The 27,043-nt window shown below is 41.8% G+C and overlaps 1 protein-coding gene across 4 annotated transcripts in view; it reads right to left on the reverse strand.

Moving 5' to 3' along the window:
* The window catches only part of KIAA2012 (KIAA2012 ortholog), a 313,387-nt gene extending 286,922 nt beyond the window's left edge, over positions 1-26,465 (reverse strand). For all 4 annotated transcript variants that reach the window (XM_073633290.1, XM_073633291.1, XM_073633292.1 and 1 more), the window contains exons 1-2: positions 26,112-26,465; positions 5,311-5,592 (exon numbers count right to left, since the gene is read on the reverse strand). In XM_073633290.1, coding sequence (XP_073489391.1) covers positions 5,311-5,592; positions 26,112-26,198 — 369 coding nt within the window. In that variant the 5' untranslated portion in view covers positions 26,199-26,465. The remainder of the gene's footprint in view (positions 1-5,310; positions 5,593-26,111) is intronic.
* Positions 26,466-27,043: the final 578 nt, after the last annotated feature.

The following is a 27,043-nucleotide window of genomic DNA, read 5'->3' on the forward strand; positions in this document are numbered from 1 at the left end:
ATATATAAAACAAATATTTTATATATCAAGTAAAATAGATGTAAAATATTACTTTTAAAATTGACCCAAATCATTATAGCATTCCTTTAAGACACTCATACGATTCAACTTCCTGCCTCCAATGCACACATAACCGATATAGCCATGACTCCAGATGACATCAAGTACCCTTACAATACTTTTATTTTCTCCAAATAAAAGAGAATGCTTTCTTACACATTCAGACCATTGTCAAAGTGTGAATAAATAACACATATTTTATTTAAAACACATAATGATACTTCTATTATATTGTGTTAAAAGTTACCTTTGTTGCAAATAAGTGTTAACTAAAGTTCAAGCTATACAGTTTCTTGGCTCTTAGTGGTAGTAAACTGTAAAAAAAAACCAAACTGGTCCCCCTACAGGTTAATGTCATAATGTGCTAGTATGCACTGCAGGCTAGCACATTATGACAGACTTATCTTAAAAAAGGATCCCTCCAGTCACGGCTAACAGGGATTTCATTTTCACTCAGCCTACATTCTGGCTTTGTGTGCTTTGGCCATTTGAATGGGTGAGCTGCGTTGACGTCACTCCCGCACATGCGTGCCAGAGTCGCACAGCACTCTCAATGGTCAGCACTCTAGAGCAGGGGTAGGCAACCTTAAAGAGGTGGAGATCTACCTGAACAACATGGGGGGAAGTCAAAGATTATTGGGCATGGTGTCGCCTCCTGACACCTAATGTTTCATATTCCCATCGCACACGTTCCTGGTATAAGCTCTTAAAGGTCGGGTGCTGCAGCAACAACGAGCTGGATACTGGTTCAAGTCACAATGCAGATATTTGCCAGCACACCAAGGATCAGCACACGGTGGCGTCCAAACGGTTTAATTTATTGCATGATCACAACACAAAAGGTGCAACGTTTCAGAGTCACGCAGGACCCCTTCGTCAGGCATGTGATCACGAAGGGGTCCTGCGTGACTCCAAAACGTTGCACCTTTTGTGTTGTGATCATGCAATAAATTAAACCGTTTGGACGCCACCGTGTGCTGATCCTTGGTGTGCTGGCAAATATCTACATTGCCTCCTGACACCTGATATCTCTAATTGCCGTAATACTGTGTTGCAAACGCAAGCATTGCATGGCAATCATGGGTTTAATTCAGGTGGTGAGGAGGCAACATATCGCCTCCTCACCACCTGTCAAACACACTTGGATCGCTTTTCAGAGGAGCAGCAGTGCCTGCTGCACTTGTGAATGAGCCCTTCATGGCAGTGCATCAGTGTGAAAGCAGCCCTATACTATGATGCCCAGTGTATTGCTTCACTCTGACCTGAAGATCTCTTCTTTCCTGCTTCTGGCACCATTCTGGAGACCACTAGCCAGGATAAGAGGTGGAGTGCAGTTGGTATCACTCTGCATGGGAGAAGAGCCAGTACTTCAAAGGAGGCATCGGTTATATGGCTCCGGTTCCCTACTACAGCTCCAACTTTACAAAGACTCCCTCTGCATTGCACTCTGTTTGATGCACTGCAATAGCTGGTCAGCAAGCCCAGACCGCAATCTACAATTCACCTGTCTGCGATCTACTGGCAGATCGCGATCTACAGGTTGCTAACCCCCGCTCTAGAGTGTGCCATCTATCCAGAGTGTAAAGTAGAAACGCTGGTGACGTCACCGGCTGCAACACATGTGAATATCTCCTAAACGGTGCATGTTTAGGAGATGTTAACTGTACCTACAGGTAAGCCTTATTATTGGCTTTTCTGTAAGTACAAGTTGTAAAGTGAAGTTTACTATCGTTAGCTGCTCTAACTGGCCATATACACATAGATTTTTTTTCCTAAGAAATTGTAAACATTCCTCCATCAATTTATCTCCCACTGTGGTTACTTTATTCTGATGCTGCCAACTGTCAAAATACCCAAACAGTGCCTGCCTCTGATTGGATGCAGATGCTATTCATTTGTCAATTTTCCATATGGCTCCTTCAATATTTCAATCAAAGAATTTTGGGCAGGAGGGTGCCGACAGGGACACCCATGGAGAAAATGTTAGACAGTTCATTGGGAACTGGTCGGTATTCACTTTGTCTATGGCCAGATTTAGTTCTGCCCAGCTACCGGTCAGAATAATATGCACAAGACAAGGAGTATGGAGATACCAGTATGACTATAGGAGGCAGATGAAGAGGAGGGAAACCTGCTTCAGATAACCCATCTCTTGCAATGTGTTTCCAATATAAGGATTCTGGAAACAGTATGGTTTAAAATAAAACTTTATGCGCACATGACTTTGATGAATATTGTTCCAAGCTGAGCTCCAAGCATAGACATTTTTATTCAGATATGTTTGTCAATAAAAACACATGATAAAACCCCCCTTTGTGTGCACCAAATGCCTTTGAAAGCCCAGATATTACCTTGTAAATGTAGCAATGACCAGGGATCGACAAGGTGCCCGGATACTGGTGTCCATGAGCGGTCCTTGCAGGGTCCGCGGCTGCCCGTTCCACCCGTTTTGCATTGGGCTGCGGGGAGTTGGTCAGAAAAGCAGTATTGCAGAGATAAATTGGTCATGGGACTTTGAATGAGGCGTGTCACAAATGAAAAAGTAACAATATAAATCGCATAAAAGGGTACATAAGTAAAAATATTTATTTTACAAGCTGAAACATTTCATTATCTCAAAGTACAAAATACAATTGGTATAAGAACAGATCCCAAAAAGGCCATACTAAGCTGACACATGACAAATAACAAATAAAGCTTAATTCATAAAGATAAATACATAATGGTGTTTTAAAACCAAAGGTACATGATGAGTGTTCCTTATGGAAATCGAGAGATTGGCGGCATCATGTGAACTCTACGCACTTTTCGTGGATTGTCCACTAGTCAGGAATACAATGCCACAAATAGATATAGATCTAAATGAAAAATAGTGTATTGGTAAAAAGTTATCTAGGTTTGGAAAAAAAAGGGGGGGGGGGCAAGTAATCCCATACTTACATGCCAGCTCAGAAAGCTGGCCCAGTCACTGATAGGGGAAACAGAGGACGCCGGATACAATGCTAAGTCTGGGACTGAGGCGGGGGCCCCCCACCCAAATCACGGGTGCACCAATGCAACAATCCAGATAACCATTAAATGATAATGTGAGGGGAAGGTGAGAGGACACACCCGATCCACACTGAATCTGAAAGTATAAATATACACATGTAAAAAGTGTAGTTAGTAAATGTGACAAAGTGCTTGTATCTAAAAATGTGTCCTGCCCCAAGTGAAAAAATAAATATTTTTACTTACCCTGTTTCCCCGAAAATAAGACCTAGCGTGATTGTCAGTGATGGCTGCAGTATAAGCCCTACCCCACAAATAAGCCCTACCCTATTTCGCCAAAAATAAGCCCTACCCTGAAAATAAGACCTACAAGGACTTTAACTAGGGCTTATTTAGGGGGGTAGGGCTTATATTGCAGCCATCACCGACAATCACGCTAGGTCTTATTTTCGGGGAAACAGGGTATGTACTCTTTTATGCGATTTATATTGTTACTTTTTCATTTGTGAAACGCCTCATTCAAAGTCCCATGACCAATTTCTCTCTGCAATACCTGCAATTAGGGATGGACACTTGCCACATTGGCTATGTCAGGTCACACTCTGTTTTTATATGGTCAGAGAAGCAGGACAGATGAATATGCTGTCTGACAGTCACAGCATCCACTGATCCAGGTCCCCCGCCGCTACCCGCTGATTGGAAGGACCGCAGGCGTCCTATCAACCAATCAGGTGCTTGCCCCACCCCCAGGCCCTGACCTTCAGAGGAGGAGAACGGAACTTCTTCCTCTAAACCTGCCCATGCCCGGTCTCTGTGCCCCGGCCCTCAGCTTCCTTGTGAGTCGTGTATGTGTCCTATTCCTATAACTCCACTAGAAGAATCGGATCATCGTGTAAGGGTGATCTATAGGGGAGCCTGCTCTAAAGGGGGATCTTGGGGGACCCTGGCCTGCTCTAAAGGGGGATCTATGGGGACCCTGCTCTAAAGGGTGATTTATGGGGACCCTGCTCTAAGGGGGGATCTATGGGGACCCTGGCCTATGCTAAAGAGGGATCTATGAGGACCCTGCTCTAAAGCGGGGCCTATGGGGACCCTGCTCTAAAGGGGGATCTATGGCCAGAGAGTAGACAGAGTGTTTTTTGATGGTTTTAAGTTGAAATGTACCTTGGTGTCCTTCACTAAGGTCTGTACTTTGGAAAATGTCCGCCACACCCTTGGTCTGTGCCTATCCCTGGCAATGACATCACTGTGCTGTGCTAGGCCTGTGCCGATAGCAGAGCTGCAGGAGAGGCCCAGCAGGCTCCATTTACTACAGGCTGCCTGCAAAAAACTACAGGAGTGGGTGGAGACAAAGCCAGTCATCCTGCACAAGGAGAGAGAGCAGCAGTGTCTGGTCTCTATTACAGGAAGCTCCTGCACAGAGGAACATTTTCACACTGGTTTACTGTACAGATATGGAAGAAATACAAGAAGCATGCCAAGATTCAAGTAAGAATACATGCGCATCTTGTATTTAGACAATATTCACTAAACCTGGAGTTCTGCTTTCATTTCATACTATGCAGATCAAAATCTGCAGCTCCAATTTTATCTCCTTTCCAGTGTTATGAATGTGTCTTTAACTTGCCAAAAGTAACCTAATGTCTCCATGTTTCTATAAACAGCAGGGCTGGTTACAACCAGAAAAACATGCTAATTGGCTTATGACACAATTAGCTCTGCTATAAATGTGCACACTTGTAGTTGGGAAATTAACTTGGTAGCGTCAGTAGCATAAGAGACATACAAACTATCATAAGACTTTACACAGCTGGGAATAATAATAAATATATATTAAAGGATCAGTCCATCCAATACCGATATCCTAAGTTTTGTCAGATGCTGGAGATAAATCAACAGCCAGCATCTTATATCTCTGCTAGTTATATCACTGTGCTTCATTTTCTGTGTCTTTATACCCCCTGTGACCATTACAAGGGGCTCACACTCTCTGTTTTGGATTTTTAATTCATAGCATATTATGGAGAATGCATGCAATAGGAGATGCAGAAGTGGGTAGGAACACCCTACATTCCAGATAGACTGGAGCAAAGTAGGAAATTAGGCAACTAAATCTTGTTGTTGGAACAACCAAAACACATAGAAAGCCAGGGGCTGACACAGCCCACCATGATCAACTTGAACCTAATATAACACTTTTGGACTGAAATATCGATGCTGATCATTTGATTTTTTATTTAACTTGAATTGCCACTTTACCTGTTTTCGCCCATAAGATAGAATAGCTCCAGATAAGTCCAGAAGAGTGCTGAGCTCAATCTTGAACTTTTTTCTCTTGTATCGATGACTTCTATGACCATGTTTGTCCTGTGATAAATTCCATGCCGGCAATGCCAAATCCTCAGAATAAAGAACCAGGGGCCCCTTTTTAGTGCTGTAGGTTTTGTGTGTTGGAATCTCCCAATAGTTGTGTGAAGCACATTTTCCATTCAGGAATCTTCTAAGCTGAAAATCATGGTGGGATCTCCAGTTGAAGTAATCCTAGATAATTGTAAATGTACACACATATGAGAACATGTGCATGACTAAGCAACAATACATTTTTGTTTAAAATGTATGCCAAAATTAAATAAAAAACATGTTTTGTCCTCTACACATGCACAATTTGCCTTGTTTTATTCTTTTAAACATGCTGCAGGTACAGAAAAATACTTGTCTCTTTAACTGACAATTGCGCGGTCGTGCGACGTGGCTCTCAAACAAAATTGACGTCCTTTTTTTCCCACAAATAGAGCTTTCTTTTGGTGGTATTTGATCGCCTCTGCGATTTTTATTTTTTGTGCTATTAACATAATAAGAGCGACAATTTTGAAAAAAACGCATTATTTTTTACTTTTTGCTTTAATAAATATCCCCCAAAAATATATAAAAAAACTTTTTTTCCTCAGTTTAGGCCGATACGTATTCTTCTACATATTTTTGGTAAAAAGAAAATCGCAATAAGCGTTTATTGATTGGTTTGCGCAAAAGTTATAGCGTTTACAAAATAGAGGATAGTTTTATAGCATTTTTATTAATAATTTTTGTTTACTAGTAATGGCGGCAATCAGAGATTTTTATTGTGACTGTGACATTATGGCGGATACGTCGGACATTTTTGACACATTTTTGGGACCATTGTCATTTATACAGCAATCAGTGCTATAAAAATGCACTGATTCCTGTGTAAATGACACTGGCAGTGAAGGGGTTAACCACTAGGGGGCGGGGAAGGGTTAAATCAGTACTAGGGAGGTGTTTCTAACTGTAGGGGGGTTGGGCTGTGTGTGTCAGTACACTGATCTCTGCTCCGATGACAGGGAGCAGAGATCCAGTGACACTGTCACTAGGCAGAATGGGGAGATGCTGTTTACATCAGCATCTCCCCATTCATGCTCTCCGTGAGACGATCGCAGGTATCCCCGCGGCGATCGAGTCCGCGGGACCCGCGACCCGACTCACGGAGCTCCTGGCCAGGGCAGCGGGAAATTCAAATGGACATATATATACGCCCATTTGCCCAGCCGTGCCATTCTGCCGACGTACATCGTCGTGCGCCGGTCGGGAAAGGGTTAACTGAGCAAGCTGAATGTGGAAGCTGATTGGTTACTATGCACAGCTGCTTTAGATCCTGTCTACTTCAGTTTTAGTAACCCCCCTCCCCCCCATGTGTTCTTGGCACTGAATTCCAAAGCGTGTGTTGTCAGCCCTGCCTACTTCAATTCTGATAGATCACATAGAACACAGACATTTCTTCATCTCCCTCCTTGTCTCCATAACTCCTCCTTGTACATAGGCAGAGAACACAGAAAGTTATCAGCTCACATGATTTCCAGCAAAATCAACTTTTATATTTTGAATTTACAAAATAGATATAACAAAACAGTTTCAGTTCTATACTTAGCAGACCAAAAGGAAGCAAATAGGAGAAGTTTATTGGTAGGGTATACATGCATGTTAAGGGTCCATGCACACTGGGCTTAAAAAAATGCCTGTTGAAGCAGCTCGATGTTATCCTATGTGTCCATGCACATTAGGATGTTTAGAAGCATGTTTTAAGTTCAGCATTTAGAGTCAGAAATTTTTTAAGCCCAACGTGCCTGGCCCTAAGTCTTTTTTTTTGTTTTTTTTAGTATATTTTGCAATATGTCTCACTGTATGCAGTTTCCTTTGTTTTTTATGAGTCTGTTACAATGTTTCTCACCTGGAGTTTCTGGCAGTAACATCACTTTCAGTTGCAGGCTGACAACACTAAGCCACTGCCTCACAATTAGTAGCCGCAATTAGTAGCTGCTTTGTCAGTTTGCTATGCAAGCTTTCCTATTTGACCATTGGGCTGCCAATTTGATAGACATGATTGGTAGCCAACTGCCAACTAAAGGAGTGCACATGGCAGGATGACAATGCTGTTACTAATTGAGAAGCAATGGCTTAGTATTGTCAGCCTGCAACGGGAAGTGCTGTTCCTGCCAGGATCTCCAGTGAAGAACATTTGCAACAGATTCTCAAAAAAGTATTTGTTTCAGAAAACTGTTTGCAGTAAGACATGATGCCAAACATACTAAAATAGATTTTGTTCTTACCAACACTTCAAAGCAAATGGTGTATTTCTCTTAAAGGCTAAGTTCACCTTTTACATAAACTGGTCAATACAGACATACTGGTCAAGGAGCCCCAGTAAAAAATACAGCAAATGCAATGCCTGTAGGCCATTTCTGTCACTCGTGAAGCCTGGCTGAGTTACTCCCAATTCCTACGTCCTGGCTTATTTTCAGGACATTGGCTTCAACAAAATGGCTACTGAGCCTACTTCACTGAGGACAACTAAAGTGAAAATCTATTTAGCTGAGATGGAGGCCCAGTGGCCATTTTGTTGGTGCCCAGAGTATGAGATGGAAAGGGGCTATAATAGTGTGAGAATCCGGGTGGGAATGTGCCAATGGATTGACTTTGCTGCAATGGGTGAGAGCGCACTGCGCATGTGTGGCTTTTTTATCAGGAAACATGCTTGCATGTGTAAGTGCAAAATGACAGTCATGTCCTGGAAATAAGCCAGGACATAGAAACATAAACATTTGGAGTATTTCAACTGTGTTTTATGGGTGGCAGAAAAGCCTACAGGTATGGCATTTGCATTAAGCATTATTTTTACAAAAAGGTACAGTGTATTTTAAACTATCGGGGCTCCTTCTCTGCATGGGCCAGTTTATGTAAAAGGGTAATATAGCCTTAAATCAACGAGGACCAACTGGCAGCCCTCTTATCTAAGTTATGGCTTAATTTTCATTAAGAATGTAATCTATTCCAAAGTTGACAGGAGTCTCCTCCAACACCATTACCTTAATTTTTTCACTCAGTTTAATGCCAAGGCATGGCAGAGGTCAGAACCTCTGGATCCAAAATAGATTAAATCTCACAATAAAAAAAAAAATCTACATTGTAGAGTACATTTATTTATTAAAGGTACTTATTTAAGCAGTGTTTTACATACATATTGTACATTGACATCAGTCCTTGCCCTCAAAGAGCTTACAATCTAAGGTCCCTAACCCACATTCATACATATACAAGGCCCAATTTACTTACCAGCATGTCTTTGGAATGTGGGAGGAAACCTTTGCAGACACATGGAGAACATGCAAACTTCATGCAGGTAGTGCAGCGGTTGGGATTCAAACCAACAACTCTAGTGCTACTAGGTGGAAGTGCTAACCACTTAGCTACTGTGCTGCCTATTAACTAACAAGCTTTTAGGGGGCACTGCAAGTGTTATAAATGAGGTATAGCAATAATGGAGTGCCCAACAAATGCTTAGAAATGGATCAGTAATGTCCACAACACATCTGACCAATAAAATTATTTGGACTTTTAAGCATCAGTTTGGTGTTCTCTTCCTTTTTTCATAACTTATGCCAAGGTATAAGGGCAGTGTTCTGTTAGAATGTATTTAGAAAGGTTGAGTATGGAAATATCAGGAGATGTGGGTGATGAGTAATTTTGGGAAGAGCTCTCTACATAGATGTTTGAATGTTACAATTATCGTAGCTAACAACTGAATGAATTTATCAGTCACCCAAAACATTTCCAGTTCTGGACTTGTTCAACAGAATTAGTACTCTTCATCTGTATATAAAAAATGAACAAATCATTGTTTATAAGGGTCAAAGCTAACTAGTTACTGGGAATCTTTATAGCCGAAGCTCCCATCCAGTGATGGAAACAGCCATTGCCTGATCCTTTCAAATAGTGCAAATGATGGATCATGCCGAAGTATGCTGTATCCTAGACCTAGCACCACTATTGGAGGGTGCCCTCCACTTCTGGGCGATGGGCAGTGGCTGCCTCTAGTGCTGGACAGGAGCCTCATCTATAGGAGTTAATAGCTGAGGAGATCCAACTTAAAGAATTAGTTTAACTCTTAACAAAAAATGAAAAGGTGACCTAACATATAAAACCTTCCCCAACCCCTGTCCTTACTGGACTTAGCTACTTCTTTATAATTAGAGCTCCAAATATAACAGCACAGGCAAGAAGAACCATATTCTATGGTGAATGAAGGTCATCATACACACACAGCACACGTTAGGACTGCAACACTCTTCTGTAGACACAGGAATGCTTATCCATTTACTTCATGAATATTCTAATCTGAAATTGTTACACAGAGCAAGTTATTAAGGCATACTATCTCTCACTATGTATGGATACCCTAAAGGAAACCTGCAGTGAGAGAAATATATAGGCTGCCACTGCTTACATCTCCCTATGAAATGCTAATTGTTTGGCTTTCAAGCTAATCTATTGTCTTCAATACTATATGGGTACTTGACTTAGGTGTGAATTAACATCAGACATAAGTGTGTACACTGATTAAATAATTTGCAATGGTAGCAAGCAAAAAGTCCATAAGTGAAAAATCCCAACACCAAATCGAAATGCTCTGAGATAAAACTTCTAGTTCTTCCACCACGAGTGCTCAGTATAAAGGTGCCATTATTGGTATATATATATTTTATGTAGGTGAGAATTAGATATTTGTATATTTATTTTAGGATGGTGAACCAGAGATCAACAAAGACAAAGTGTCAGAATGACAGCCAGGTAACAAGTTTTTTTTAAAATGGAAAGGTCTGTCATGGAAGCCTACATGTTTCACTTGCTATAGAATTCCTTGAAATTATTCCTGTAAGCAGTGAGTCCTCTCAAAAATCTCATTGTCCGTGTTAAACATTGAAAGAACTTTGCTGTGCAAACATAGAGGCTTTTGCATATCACAGTAAAACTACTATATATAAACTCATGGCTTCACTTTCAAGCATTGCATGTTGGTAACATGATTACTTTACAGGATGTGACATTTGCAAATATTTAAACCTTTTGGCTCATAACCATCCCTGGGATCAAAGGAAAACATGGAGGAGCTGGCGTAATGACCATCAAAATTCATAGCAGCTGTGCTCAGGTCCGTTCCAACACCTGATATGTGACACATTTAAGCTAATATCTCACGTCCACATGACTGTTTCAGCTTTGTATAGTTCACTCTATGTCCCTTGATGGCACAAACAGCAAAAATAAAAATAAAAATGTACATATAAAACTCATGTACTGTATAATTATGAAGCACTCCTAACATCGACACGATTCAGTGAAAATATATCTATTATCATGATGCAGTATGCTGGGTTTCATTTATGGTAACAAAAATATAGGAGCTAGTCCATTTTGCTTTGTGTTATACCCATGTATATACAGACTGGAAACACATGACAAGGTATTTTGTAACATGGAAGAAATGATCCACATTGTATCATTGCAAATCTGTATTCTCTACTAACTTTTACTGAGACCAATGTTGGGGGTTATTATTACTGTCACCAATGTTGGGGGTTATTATTACAGTCACTGACAATAATGTTGGTGGTTAAAGAGGTTGTAAAGGCTGAAGGTTTTTTTACCTTCATGTATTTTATGCATGAAGGTGAAAAACCTTCAGTGTGTAGCTCCCCCTAATATTTACCTAAGCCCGATCTCGATCCAGCGAAGTACACGAGACCCTAGGATCTCCCGGGTCTCCCCATAGTGATTGGCTGAGATGCAGCAGCAGGATGCATTGGCTCCCACTGTTGTCAATCACAGCCAGTGAGGTGGAAGGTTAAACGTTGGGGGGGGGGGCACTACTAGGGTTGTACCGATACTAGTATCGGTATCGGTGCCGTTACCGAGTATTTGCACAAGTATCGGTACTCATGCAAATGCACAATACTTGAAACCGATACTTTCAGGCTCGGCTCTTTGAGCTGTCAGTGGGTCTCCCCAGTGTTAAAGAAGTCCGGTAATTAGAGCTGTCAAAAAAAAAAAAAAAAATAGCAGCCGCAACGTTTATCACTTATTACCAACATTGCTCAGCCCTGAAACACTAAAATAAAAAGAAACATTGTTTCTTTTTGTATATTTCTGTTTCTTCATCTGCACATCAAAGGGATGAACAAATGTTCTTCTCTTTAACCCCTTAATAAACCTTAATTTAATCTAATCAGCCTTAATTAACTCCCTATTGTCCTCCATTTAATTATTATTTTCCTGCTTTTTTTTCTTTTGTTCATGTCTATTTTATAAACAATAAACAATTAAAACTTTTTTTTTGTTTGCTTTGTTAGTGAATATTTTTACACATATATATTAACATATATTTACACATTTCACATTGAAAAAGTGCTAAATTAAAAATAAAAATCGATTTATTTCATTTGTAAATAACTTTTCAATGCTTTGTACCATTGCTGACAGCTGAAGTTAAAACAAAACAGTTGCGGTAGGTATCAGTAATTGGTATCGGCGAGTACTAAAAAAAATGTATTGTTACTTGTACTCATTGTAAAAGAAATGGTATTGGTGCATCCCTAGGCACTACTGAGCCATCTGTGTCTTGTGGATGCAGAGAGCCAGCTCGGGCTTGAGCTCCCACAGCAAGTGGCTTACTATGTGGGCACTCGGCAGGGAACGCCCAAGGGGGACCTGAGAAGAGGAGGATCAGGGCTGCTCTGTGCAAAACCCCACTGCACAAAGCAGATAAGTATGACATGTTTGTTTTTGTTTTTTTAATACAGTTTTTTCCTTTACAGTCACTTTAATATTGCAGTCACTGATGTCAATGTGGGGGTCGCTGCTGTCGCTGACATTGGGGTTAATATTGCAATCACTGACACCAGTGTTGGGGGTTGATATTGCAGTCACTGAGAACAATGTTAGGGGTTGTTATTGTAGTCACTAACACCAATGTTGGGAAGTTATACTGCAGTCATTGACACCAATAGGGGGGGGGGTAATATTGCCATCACTGACATCAATGTTGGGGGTTATTATTGCAGTAACTGACACCAATGTTGGGAGTTGTTTTTGTAGTCACTGACGCCAATGTTGGGGGTTGTTATTTCAGTCAACGGTTCCAATGTTGGGGGTTATTTTTGCAGAATGTAGTTTATTAATGGCTCCAATGTTGGGGGTTATTTTTGCAGAATGTAGTTTATAGCATCACAATAACTTACTAAATAGTCCTCTTTCTGATTGAGAATGTGACACAGACTTTTTTTATATATATCTGGAACTCTATTTCTTTCAAAAACAAATGTTAGCACACTAAACTCAAATGGTTGCCCATCCTTGCTCTATAGTGAATACTATAACATCTTTATGAAAAAGATTCTAAAGAAATACTCTGAGCATTATCCTTTGGAAAATACAGATGCTTTGATTGGTTCGCCCCAGTATTAACACATTGTGGAAAACTGATACAAGAACCCTAGAAACTAGGACACATAACTTGATTAGGAAACAAAAGTGGGGTCACTGGAGCAAGATCACAGAGAGCCAGGTTGGTAAGGGGAAGGCTGAAGGGATTTGAGCCAAAAATGCAACTTGGGACAAAGTCAATAACAGAGGTTGGCAATAAGAGACAGGATGCAAGCCCAAATTAGAAATAAGGAGGCAAAAATAACCATTCCTAACCAGCTCACAATGAAGGTCAGTCAGCTGATCAAAAATACAAGGCATACAGAACAGCATACTGATGATCACTCAGCAACTATGTCAAAGCCTATGGGTCCTTATAAAGAATAGAGAAGATAGACTGGTGTCTTTCTGCATATTGATATAAATCCTTGGGTACATGTAAGTATGCACAAATTTGGTGTCAGAACTTACGTCTATAGAACAAATATATGCAGACGACCCTTCTCCGACAAATGCTTCCGTCCTTTAATTACAGACTAGGGTGGTAAATCAACTATAATATGAGAAATCTAGGCAAAAACTATTTTTCGCTAAACAAAAACACTTCGAGCAGGGACAAAGGGCTGGCAAACTCCTCGGTTATCTGGTTCATAGTGAAGACAAACCTCCAGTGGTTATTTCACTCCAAGGCCCAGACGGGCAAAAAATTTCAGACCCCTCTGCGGTGTCATCCAGGTTTGGAGAATTCTTTAGGGACCTGTATACATCTATAGTGCAGGAAGAGTCCTCTGTTATGGATCTCTTTTTGGACAAAATCGTATTCCTTCAACTTACAGATGAGCAGGTTGGCCTTCTAGAGGCCCCCCTCACTGTGGAAGAAATAGAGACAGCAATCTCTAGCTTTGCCAGATCCAAATCTCTCGGCTCGGATGGTTTACCTATAGAATTTTATTCTCAATATAGTGAAGTGATCACCCCCAAATTATTGGCCCTCTATAATGAGAGAGAGTTTCAATCTCTCTCTTTGCCATCATCCATGAGAGAAGCCACAATAGTCCTAATACCTAAACCGGGCAAAGACCCAGGCTACCCGGAGTCATATCGCCCTATTTCATTATTACAAGTTGATATCAAAATCTTAGCCAAAACGCTTTCCATTCGCCTAAATTAGGTCATACTTTCTCTCATACATCCAGACCAAGTGGGATTTATGCCTGGCCGCAACACTTCATGTAACCTTCGAAAATTATTCATCAACCTACAAGCTATACACGAAAATGTCGGTTCAAGGGTGGTGGTGACCCTCGACACGGCCAAAGCATTCGATTTGATAGAATGGAATTATCTTTGGGGATGTCTGGGGAGGTATGGCTTTGGTACCAACTTTATTAAATGGGTTAAGTTATTATACCAAAACCCCACAGCTACGGTGGTGGCGAATGGTTGTCCGTCTCAGAAGTTTGACCTCGGTAGAGGCACGAAACAGGGCTGCCCACTTTCCCCACTGCTCTATGCTTTGGCTGCGGAGTCACTTGCCGTATCTATTTGGGCTGACCCAGAGATTGTAGGGTTGAAACTCGGACCCCTCACTGAAAAAATTAGCATGTACGCTGATGACACATTATTATACCTAGCTGATCCCGGACACTCGCTTCATAATGCCCTTCAGACTATCAAACAATTTGGGAAATTCTCCGGACTCAAGATTAACTGGAAGAAATCCCAAATCTTGCCAATTGACAATTTTCCGCCTACAGAAATTCAAGCTAGTATGCCATTGCAGAGAGTAGACAGGATTAAATACCTAGGGGTGTATACCTCCAGAACCCCAACGGATTATATAACATTAAACATAAAACCAATATTCTCCCTCATCAAAGCTAAAATTCAAGTATGGTCTCGCCTACCTTTGGGAATATGGGGCCGTATTAATCTTATTAAGATGGTATTACTCCCCAAAATACTTTACATCCTTTGGAACACCCCGACGTACATACCCTTAAAACATTTTAAGTCACTCGAGGCCCTTCTCAAACCCTTTGTTTGGGGAAACAGTAGGCACAAGTTAACATGGCAGGCCCTTAAAAACTCGACAGATATGGGGCACGGCACTTCCAGACCTCAACCATTACTACATCGCATCCCAACTGTCACAGCTTTTTCACATAGATAAAACAGACAGCGAAAGATTCTTACTCCTGTTGTGTCCACGGTGGGCACAACAAACCATGGATCCGATCTATGCTATCACCATGGGCACAAAGACCCCGGAAGGATGTGGGGACAAGAAGTCTTCACTGTACCACTACAGACGTATCTGGGAACTTGCTACTGGCAAACTAGATATCCCTTTACACAATGACTATACTCCCCTGTGGTATAACAAGGATCTTCAGGAGTTTCAACATATTCAAAATCTGGGGCTCTGGATTAGACAGGGTATATTTTATCTACACCACATTTTGTCAAACGGGACTCTCAAAGACTTTAACACCCTCAAACGGGAATTTGCACTGTATGACCGTATGTTCTACAGATTTCTCCAATTGAGACATGCAACTCAATCACAATTTTTACAATCCCCCCCCACAACCTACGCCTAATCCCATTATAGCAGTTGTAAAGTTGACACAGATCCCAAAAAACTGATCTCTTGTTTTTACAACATGCTTAACGCACCAGTGTCCGCTAAAGTTGCGTATAATCTTAAACCACGGTGGGAGGGGGATGTGGGACCAATGGAAAATGAAGAATGGGAAAAGGCGATGGAATCCTGTAAGGAAGTGTCCCCCAAACTTTCAGATAGGTTATCTCAAATATACATACTACACCGAGCATACCTGACCCCGCTTAGGGTAGCCAGATACAGGAGTAATCAACCTATTACATGCCCCATGTGCGGCACCGCTAGTGGTACATTTTTTCACCTCATTTGGTCCTGTCCACAAATCCAGGGCTTATGGAAGCAAATTGTAACCTTCCTACATGACAACATGGGTTCCTCAGTAGCACTGGACCCGAAACAATGTCTGCTTGGAATATTTCCTGACCCCTCTGACAAACTTACCAAAATATTCCTCCAGGAGACTCTCTTCCCTGGAAGGAAAATTATAGCTAGGAGGTGGATGCGACCGACACCCCCGGAGATTAAGGAGTGGAAGGCGGACATAAATGTAACTCTCCCTTACAAGAGGTTTCTATATATCATTAGAGGTTGCCCAGACAAGTTTAATAGAATATGGGATCATTGGATACAAGACTCGGAAACCTGCTCATAAATGATATATATCTTTATTACATCTGCATTAACCCCTTGTATTAGGTGTTTTGTTTCTACATGCTACACTTGATGATAAAAACGACTACTGATAGATTTATAAAAAACTACCATGTGTATGAGCTATATTATCACATTGTACTCTGTAAATGCAACCATATATATGCCTTACAATACATGTATGCACTTTTGTTTTATAAAAACTCTTTGTTGAAAAAAAAAAAAAAAGTATTCACAAATTTCCATAAGGCACACATGCCTTTGTGTTTGGATAGCCAGCCTAAGTAGGATTTGGGCTCAACATGCCACAGTATACTGTCCATGACAGCAATGTTCGTGGAGCCTTCCTAAAGGCTAGCCAAAAGTTAACTGGCGTTTATGCACAGATGGATGGGCATGGATGTGTTGCTACACAGATGGGTGGGCAAATGTGAAGATGCCTGGACACATGCACAGGTTGCAATAAGGCATGCATGCCTGTATGCACAAACACCTGGTATAACTGGCAAGAAATCAGACAGTGACTTTACCTTACTGATATTACCCACACCAAATGCCAGATTATACTCTACTGATTCATAAACAATATATGCTCTAAGTAGCCTAACTCAATTAGTTTATCCTTTTAGTTAGATGCTAACTGCACAAATTAAAATACAATTAGCAACCAGGGTGGAAAGCTTCAAATTTGTATATTAAATACACTTACTAAAATATAGCAGCCTAGCATGTAAAATGTGTTGGTAACATCAAAGATGAATTTGAGGCATATATAAAACAACCAAAATAATACAGGTCTGTATTCAATGATACATAATCAAAAGTTGTTTTTTTTAAACATAAGCTGTGTAAATACCTATGATTGACTTGGTATCAGCCTCTTAAAATCCCATGTATAGCAGCACTCAGGCTGTGAGACCGAGGGGCAGCACAAGGAGCCAGTCAGTTGTTCTGTATTGCTAAAAGGGATAAAGGATTACTGAAAGGTAAAGGGAAAGCAGAGTGACAGAAATTAGCCAATAGGGGGAGATTTAGAAAAACTGCTGCACACAGAATCAGCTTCCAGGTTTTATTGTCAAAGCTTCATTTAACAAGATGAAGTTAGAAGCTGATTGGTTACTATGCACAGCTGCACCAGATTCTGTAGATTCTGTATGCACCAGTTTTAATAAATCTCCCCCAATCCGTCTGCTACATCTCCTTTCACTTTCCATTCACAGGCTGGGGGAGGGACCTGTAAGGTCAGCCATAGACAGGGCGATTTTTTCTGCAACTGCAGAAGGAAGCTGTCCCCGCCAGGAGAACACAGCGATTATTGCTAGTGTCTATAAGAGCTGCTAGCGATAATTGCATGTAAAATCTGACAGGCTGGTTGTACCCAAGTTGGTCAATCAATTGCTTGGGTACATTCAACCTGCCCATACATGGTTTGAATCTGGGAACCATCAGCTTTAGTATATCCTAACTGTCAAAGCAAGAAAACAAGTATCCTGTCTTGCCACACAGTGTTGTGCTGTGGCGCAGGGTTGTATAAATCTCAATGTGTGGGAGACGCAAAACCGTGACTTTCCATTCTACAGTCACTTCTAGGGGCTATAACATGAAACACTTCACCACGTGCGCTACCTGACATGTTGTTTATCTTATTACTTGCCCGTGTAAGAGGCAATATGTCAGACGCACAACTAGAGCCTTCTCTACTAGGGTGAATGAACACACTGCGAAAATTAAAAAGGGCTGTATTAAGCATAGCATCCCTCGTCACTACCTGGAGTGTCATGACAGGGACCCTACAGGCACTTCTTTCTTGATTATTGACAATTTCGTCCCGCATTGGAGGGGTGAGTCCCGCCTCAGGGGTGTGTCACGGCTCGAGACTTATTGGATTTACGAATTGAGGTGCTACTCGCGGTACGGCATGAATGTAGATTGGGACATAAATTGCTTCATTAGCCGTGCGTGATGTGCACCTCTTCTCGTTTGCTTAAGCCGTGACACACCTCCATTAGTCTATACTGTTCTATTACTTTTTCATTTTTTTCCTTATTTCTCTTTTTGTGAGGAGTGATGTTACCTTAACCTCATATCATTGGAGGTTTTGGTTGCCGTTGATTTCCAGTTTTTCATAGGTTTGAGGGGGACAGGATCTCTGGTGCCCTCCCTTTGGGTGGGTGGCCTTACATGAGGGTGTTCACACCCACTGGCCATCCGGTGTGTATGTTATTGGCTATCCGGTGTGAATGCTATTGTACCTTTGGGAGTTTAGCACCAGTTTTATCCACACCTCGGTTTTGTTGTGTCTTCCCCTTTATGACAGCACTGTGGCGTTGCCTTGCGCTCACTATGGAGGCTTGGGCGTGTATTACCCTGCTGTCCCTATAAAGGTTTTTTGGTGGCACAGATATTTTACATTTCAGGTACTATGCTTAGGTATTTTTATTTTTCATGCTGTTGTATTTTGTTTTTACATGCCAGGACGGGATATTGTGTGACAGCCTGCTGTATCATTGCCCTCTATGTCCCGTGCTGTGTCTATACATCGGCGCTGAACACAGTGGGGCGTGGTCTGGCCGTCCAGCCCGGAGGGTGAGACCAATTACTAGGCGCTTGGTAGGGTAACGAGGGTGCCTGGGCTGGTTTGTCTTCTCCACACACATGAGGCTTGGAATGCAAGCCTCCTGTGTGGGAGTCGACCTAACACCAGCTGCCGATTGGTCATGGCACACCATCCTCTCCCGGTGTGGCGATGACAGCAATTTCACTGGATTGTCTCTTCGACGCATACGAGGCTTGGAACGCAAGCCTCCTGTGGGTGAGCCGATGAGACACCAGCAGTTGATTGGTCATGACGCACCGTTTCCTCCTAGTGCTGAGATGACGTCGGCATTCACGCTGGATTGTCTCTTCGACGCATATGAGGCTTGGAACGCAGGCCTCCTGTGGGCGAGTCGATGAGACACCAGTGGGTTATTGGTGATTTCCTGTCATCTCCTCCTTCCTTCAGGTACACAAGGCTTGGAACGCAAGCCGCTCGGGAGATGCATTAATTTTAGAGTTCCCTGAGGCTTTCAGCTGTGTCTTTTATTATGCTATGAGTGGTTATTGTCTTTCACACTATCTTTAGCTCTCATGCTGTGGGGTTATGATTGCGTATGTTGCATATAGGTTTTTATGTACTCACTGAGTTTCTACTTCCGGTTCCGCCATGATGGGGGCGGATCTGGCCAATTTAAAAGTTTTTGTACTGTCTATAAATAAGAGCAATGTGGGGAGGCTGCTTTATGCCCCTGTTGAAGACTGTTCAGTCGAAACGCGTAGGGCTAGCATTTTCAGCTTCCCACAATACCATTTTTTATCCTGTTTGTGATCACTTTTAATCGTATATGGTGTTTATCCAATAAATCCCATTTTTGACCTACACCATGTGGAGCTTCTTTTTTTCTTTTTCCACGGCTCCATACTGAATCGCCCCTCTGGATCATTCCGCTCTGTAATCGGAGAACGTGCGCAGCAGTTGTCCAACCTCTGCCTGCAACTACCACCTTCCACCGGTGCTCGTAGCCCACAGGACACCGTCCGGCTTGACATCATGGGAGTTCATCCCCATGCCTATTTGACGCACTACTATACGGTATGTGCGTCCTACGGATCTGGTAAGGGTATCCATTTACTTCCATTCAACATCTGTTTGCCTTGGTATCCGCTGTCTCCTTTCCATTTGAGTATCTACACACCTTCCAGTGTCTACTGGTGCCCCCCTGTTGGAGAAGATACCCCTTTACCTTTCACCATAAGGACTTCTACTATTTGCTGTTCCATATTTCACTACAGACACTTTGATTATTTATTGCTGGTTTTCATTGCTGGTTTTTTTTCACATTTGTATGTTGCCTTATTCACTTTTCCTACATGTGTATTTAGTACACTATTTACATATTTATTATAATACACATTTTTCACATGTATATGTAATATATGTTGGATGTTTCTAGCGCTGCACTTTGTGTATTTGATTGTATAAATCTCAGAACTGGATAAACAGAAATCTCAATTCATTAGCAAATAAAACAGCCCATATACTGTATATGTATTTAATCTGCGTATTTAACTGTTTGACTGGAGTTTAGCTTTAAACAGTGGCGCCGTCCCCCTAATCGATGCACCAGGCCCCTAATCTACATGCAGGGTGCTGTATGCATAGATTTCAAATTTTTTTTTAACCACATGATTATAGCCCGAGGCTCTAAATTGGCTTTAAAAAGGGTGGGCTTGGGATGCAGAGAGAATTAATATTTGCTAATGTCTTCCTGTTTCTTCTCCCAGCCAATTAGGAAGTGGGTCCTGAGAGACCTGAATGTCTAAGACCCAATTGGCCGCCAGTCCTAAGTCCTGATTGGCCAGGAGGGGAAGCAACTGTCGGGACTCGGGAGGAGACGCGGGGGGGAAGCTGTCGAAGCTGCGACCTGGATGGGGTAAGTGCAAGGCAGGCGGGGGGGCTTAGTGGGCAACGGGCGAACAAAGCGGCGATTGATCGAGCACCGGGGGGTGGGGGGTGGTTGGATGGCTGGGGGGGTGGCTAGCTGGGCGGGGGCCGTGGACCGCCCCCCACTAACAAAATTGAGCACCAGCCGCCACTGGCTTTAAAATTTAACTTCATGTATCCTTTGCAATAATAACTACTCACTGAAAAAACTGTATTACTTCCCTTCACAAACCTAAACACAAAACTACGGCCTGCCTGGCTTTAGCCTGTAAATGCCAATTCCCATAGCCCATCCAGCATACATTTCAAGATCAAAGTCAAAAGTCAAGCAAAAATAATTTCATTTTGCTATCACTAGCCAGTGAATGATAGCTAAAAAAAAATAGAAGCCATTATTTAATAATTACTAAATTTTTAGCAGGGCACCCTTTTTGTAGAAATAGGTTAGGGGCATTCTTTCGTTTGGGTTCCAGACATGAAAATCAGCTTTCAACTTTTAAAAAAACTTTCATTTGAACTGCCTTTTGACAAACACCACTTCTTGTATGCTAGCAGTCTGTCCGCCAAAGTGCTCCAGAATAGATTTATCAAGTGTTAGAGAAGGGTTGCCGAGCTTTCAGACACAAATCCCGACAGTAAATGGAACACGTTTTTTCATCTCATTAATCACACTTTGTACATGCTGATAACAATGTACAGCCTACAAGCTCCATCTGTCCCTGTAAGCACCCTGGATCAATCTCATTTCCAAAGTAAAAACATATTCACTTGGTACAGCCCTTTCCAAACGTGTGAACATAACAGTGGTCATTTATCAAGTCATTGGATAGAATATCCATTAGAAACATCAACAGATATTTGGATGACATTGCCAGCTTAACTGCTGGTAGTACCATGGAACATGCTGGCTTTCCAATATTAACATTTAAATTACTATAATGTTATATAGTATGTTTATTTTAGACCATAAAGGTAAGTAAAATATTTATGCATATTATGGTGGCTTTTTAAAAATATAGTAACAAGGATAGGTAGTCATTATGAGAATGTCAAAACCAGTGGGTAACCTTGAATCCATGGGGCACAGAATCTTAGGTACACCAGGTGCTTTACAGAATGAGTGAACTAGGCAGTGAACAAGAGGTCAAATAAGAAGCTAAATCACCAACAGAAGAACTGGTCAGTTATTTGCTCAGCATAAAAAAGGAAAGCTGAAACTAAAGATTGATTAGTAAGGACTCTATGACCTGGTCTTTTCTTTAGTTTGCCTACTTAATGCTGTTGCTGGCACTGCCAAATAGGTTGATCAGGGCCATCTTAAGAGCATTATAGGCCCCCGGGCAATACAGTGCACTGGGGCCCTGTCTACACAATCACGCACGAGAATAAAAATGCAAATGATCAATAAGGCTATATTTATTGGTACTTCCAACAAAATCTGTGTTTAAACATTAACACAACTTTTGGACAATATAACACGAGTTTGATGGGCACAGTGGCAGTGTTTGATGGGCACAGTGGCTGCGTTTGATGGGCACAGTGGCAGCTTTTAATGGGCACAGTGGCAGCTTTTGATGGGCACAGTGGCTGCGTTTAATGGGCACAGTGGCTGCGTTTAATGGGCACAGTGACTGAGTTTAATGGGCACAGTGGCTGCATTTAATGGGCACAGTGGCAGCTTTGATGGGCACAGTGGCTGCATTTGAAGGGCACAGTGGCAGCTTTGATGGGCACAGTGGCAGCTTTGATGGGCACAGTGGCTGTGTTTGATGGGCACAGTGGCTGTGTTTGATGGGCACAGTGGCAGCTTTTGAGAGGCACAGACAGTGGCTGTGTTTGATGCACAACTTGAACTTACTTAAGTAGACAGTGTTAAACTTACTTGAGGCCGCGGGCCTGGTGCAGTACAGTGTGTCACTCACAGCAGCAAGGCAGCGCCAGCTATCAAGGGCCGTCCTTCTGCTCCGCTCCCTCTCCACACTGTCTGAAGAACATGGCAGAGGTGGGCGGTGCTTGTTCTCTAACTGCTGGGGCTGCCGCGGCGCGCTATGAATGCTGGGGTGGCCGCGGCCTCTGACTGATGTCACTGGTTGCTAGCTAGGCTCCGGGCAGCCGGCGATTCTAGCAAGTGAACAACCAGTGCAGTCAGTCAACTTAAGCAGCAGATTGCAGCGCTGAGGATCGGCCCTGGATGGGGCCCTCCAGACAAGTGGGGCCCCCGGGCAACTGCCCAGCGTGCCCAGTGAAAAAAACGGCCCTGAGGTTGATAAGAATATGTGAATCCAGGTGGTATGATGACTGACAGTTCGGAGTTCCAGGATGTGTTGGTGAAAGGAATGAGTAGCAGGCACACTGATGGCTGATTCCCAAGGAGTTGTCTTCTGGGTCAAAACCTTTACATTTGACAAGGTAAAGCACCCGATTAAGCCTTTTGCAAGAATCCAAGATGCCTCATACTCTTCTTTTATTTTTAATTTTAAAAGGTCCTGGATGTGCTGAAAAATGTATTGAAGAAGGAGCTATTAAATGCTCTTGAATTCATTCCTTGTATGGCTGGGAAATCAAGTTTGAAGATAACTGGACTAATTGCAAAACTAACATGAAAAGAACTTATAAAAACTGAATGGGAGCTATTTTAGGCATTGACATCGGAGCTTAAAATTTAACCAAAGGCAATTTTTATTTTAGCTTTGGATAGAGTAGAGAGGGATTAGAACTTTTGTCAGGTTTTTACTGCTGTCTGTGCCCTCATTAAAGCAGTAGGAAACCCATTCTATTCTATGGATGCTCTGTGTGAATGGCTTCCTACTACCTTCCTTTCAGTACAACCCTTCATTTTCTGAGTAATGATATCACCAGGGCATGCGCTCTTAGTCCCATTTTTCTGGAACAATGGTGTTTACATGTCGGGGCTGTAATGTAATTTCCTTTGCTCGGCGTCAGGCCCGTGATCCTACTACTTCCCTATTCAGAAGCAGGTCAGCTCTGATTCGCTGAACTTGGTTGTCATGGTAAAACTGTAATGAAAACAAGGCTAGGCTTGGGAAGTACTGCGCATGTGCGGGATTATGGCCATGGAGAGGGAGTAAGGGCGGAAATAAAAAAAATGAGTAAGAGCGACTGCAAATGAGTAAGAGCTTTGAAAAAATGATTATTTTATCAGATAGGAAGCGTTCTATTTACCTTCCCTATGCGGCGCATTGCTTCACACTAACTACATGTATTACCCTATTTGTAATTTGTGGTAGAATGATCTGATTTTACTACCGCTTTAAGGAGATTTACCATCTCTGTTTGCCCTGTTTACCATTATCATAAAAAAGAAAGTAAAAGAAAGTCCCAAATTTTGGGTTGACATCAGAACAGGAAGATAGGGCAAATCTTCCAGTGGGGATACAGGGTGGAGATCAGATTTGAAAAAGACCTTTGGGTTGAAACACGTTATCTGTATATTATGCAGTACTTTCTTGCATTGTCTGATGTTTTTGATCAACTTTAAAAATGTTGATTTTACCCTGTTATGGAGGCACTGATCATACCTTGTTTAGTTAAGTAATTACCACCCGTGCTATAGCAGAGAGACAGCTACAGTGCGGGCCTCCAGTTCTAGGAGAACACCCATCAATGTCCTCCCACACGCGTGCCTCCCAAACCCCCTGGGGTGCGAATAGGGCATGCTCTGTGACCACTGTTTGTTTAGGACACAGCTGATCACCGTGCCCATCAGTGCCGCCTATCAGTGCCCATCAAAAATTTCTCATCAGTGGAACCTCGTAAGTGCCTCCTCATCAGTGTCCATCAGTGCAAGCTTATCAGTACCCATCATGAATAATATAAAATTTAAACTCGCGCTGAATGGTGAAAAAACAGTGAAAGAAAAAAATAAAGCAGCTGCCACACACAAAGTGCTACTAACTAGAAAAGTAAAATTATGGAAATGTGGCGCTCGCTAATGTTATTAACATGTGTGACTAAGTGTAGATGAGTGCAGATGTGAATATATAAAGCAAAAAACATATAAATATTTATAAAGCAAAAAACATATAAATAAAGTCCAAATAAATGTGCTGAATGTTCTGATCCGCAATAGAAAAAACTTTTGAAGTGCTATGGACCACAGATGCTCCAGGACTTTTCAGGTGCAGAAATGCTACCCCCACATGTGTCCCCACTCACCAAATGGCGATGACCCCCATTTTTGTAGTCTGGGGGTCACTTCAGGCTTATGTGATGGTATCCAGAGAAGCTCAGGAGTGGTGTTGTGCACATCGGATCAAAGGATTTCTTGTTGGAATTTCTCAGCAGAATCACCAGGCACCAAAAAGGATAAAAAAATGGAACCAATAGTGAAAAGTACTGTTTGAAAAGGGATTTATTCCATATACAAATGGGTACTTACAAAATAGTTGATAAAAACAGGCATGTAAAGGGATTAGAGATGGATCTGAACTCTGCTCACAGCGTGCGTTCCAGAAACCAGGAAGTGCATTCCAAGGAGCAGGAAATGACGCCAGTGCCACCGGAAATACGTCAACATGTTTTGCCAGCCTACAGGGCGTTAAACCCTGTGGTCCATTGCACTTCAAAAGTTTTTTTCCATTGCAAGTCAGAACATTCAGCACATTTATTTGGACTTTATTTATATGTTTTTTGCTTTATATAAGTTTATATGTTTTTTGCTTTATATATTCACATCTGCACTCATCTACACTTAGTCACACATGTTAATAACATTTGCGAGCGCCACATTTCCATAATTTTATCAGTACCCATCAGCCCCACCTCATCAGTGCCGATCAGTGCCACCTCATTAGTGTAGCTAGCCTCATCAGTGCCCATCAGTAATGCCTCACCAGTGCAGCCTCGTCAGTGCCTCCTCATCAGTACCCATCAGTGCAGCTAATCAGTGCCCATCAGTGCCACCTCATTAATACAGCCTTATCAGCACCCATCAGTGTAGCCTTTATCAGCGCAAAAATTCCTTATTTTTTCCTATTCTTAATTTTATAACAGAAACTAAAATTTTCTGCCTTTTTCATTTATTTAGCAAATAAAAAACCTCCAGTGGTGAATAAATATCACCAAAAGACATCTCTATCTGTCTAAAAAATTGATCAAAAATGTAATTTGGGTACAATGTTGCATGACCGCGCAATTGTCATTCAAAGTGTGACACCGCTGAAAGTTGAAAATTGGCTTGGGCAGGAAGGGGTGAAAGTGCCAGTATTGAAGTGGTTAATTTTGTTTTGCGATGGAGCACACCGATGTTGCTTCCCAGTCCTATTACAGGGGATGGAACAAGCATATTGAGGGGGTGAGTAGGCTGAACTGTTTTCTATGCTGGAGATTTGAAGTACCCGTCAGTTTCTTTCCAAAATGAATTACTAATTTTGGGTGGATTGGCCTTTTGTGGGACATTCATAAATTATTGAATTTCAAGTTGGTGACACTTGTTATATAGTAATACAATACTAACTGTGCAAAGTAAAATAAAAAAAAGTCAGATAATATAAGTAATAGTTTTCTTACCTGCGGTTCATAGCAGATTTCTATCCTCTCTTGGGTAGTTTTGATCACCTTGGCATTCCCTCGGCTCAGCAAGGAGAGAGTTGACATCTTTCATGGCCGAGTTCTCCTGAGACCTCCAATCCCAGCAGCCCCCACCACACTCACATTCCTCTGCTTTGAGCTAGAAGCTGATTTTGATGGAATGCTTTCTTACAGATCCACAGCAATTGTCCAGAATTGTCCAATGATTTATATTTAGGTCAGAAGACAAAGTTTTATAGAAGTGTTGAAGATTTCTGTACTGTGCTCTCAGACCCGCCTATTGCTTACACTGTTTGTGTTGTCTTTGCTGCACTGGTTGCTAGCCTGCACCATCTGAACATCTCTCATACTCCTCACTGCTCTTCATTGTTAAAAGGAATTGTTTCTATTGTTACCTTGGTAGCAGATTGGGAAATCACTTGGGGACACTGGAAATGCCAGCACTTTAAAACTGGTGCAATTCAGATGGCAAAACCCAGCTAGAGCACAATCAGTTCAGACAAATTCTACAGTTTGGTTTTAACAGTTCTAATTTTTATAGATTAGTATCTAGTATACAAATATACATTTATTGCAAAAAAATATATCGGTGCTGAATCTAGAAGACAAGATATTGTTTTTAAAATGTGTTAGCTTTCTGTGTGTTTTCTAGTTTACTTATTGGAAATGTAAAATGATTTGTGTGTTTATTTTAAGCTGTTAATAAATAACTGAATGCTACTTGTGTAAGCAGCTATTAAGGCTGCTGCTAGATTTTTGGCATGTCTGGCTTAAAAAATGCAGCATTTAAAATGTAACAAACATATCCCAACAAAGAACAGGCTCTGCCAGGGGGTAAGAACGTGAGGTCGATCAAAATGTAACTGCATAAGAAAACATCTCTCTCTCTTCCCATGATTTCCCCTGCTATA

The sequence above is a fragment of the Aquarana catesbeiana genome, linkage group LG06, assembly GCF_042186555.1.
Source record: "Aquarana catesbeiana isolate 2022-GZ linkage group LG06, ASM4218655v1, whole genome shotgun sequence".
Taxonomy (NCBI): Eukaryota; Metazoa; Chordata; class Amphibia; order Anura; family Ranidae; genus Aquarana; species Aquarana catesbeiana.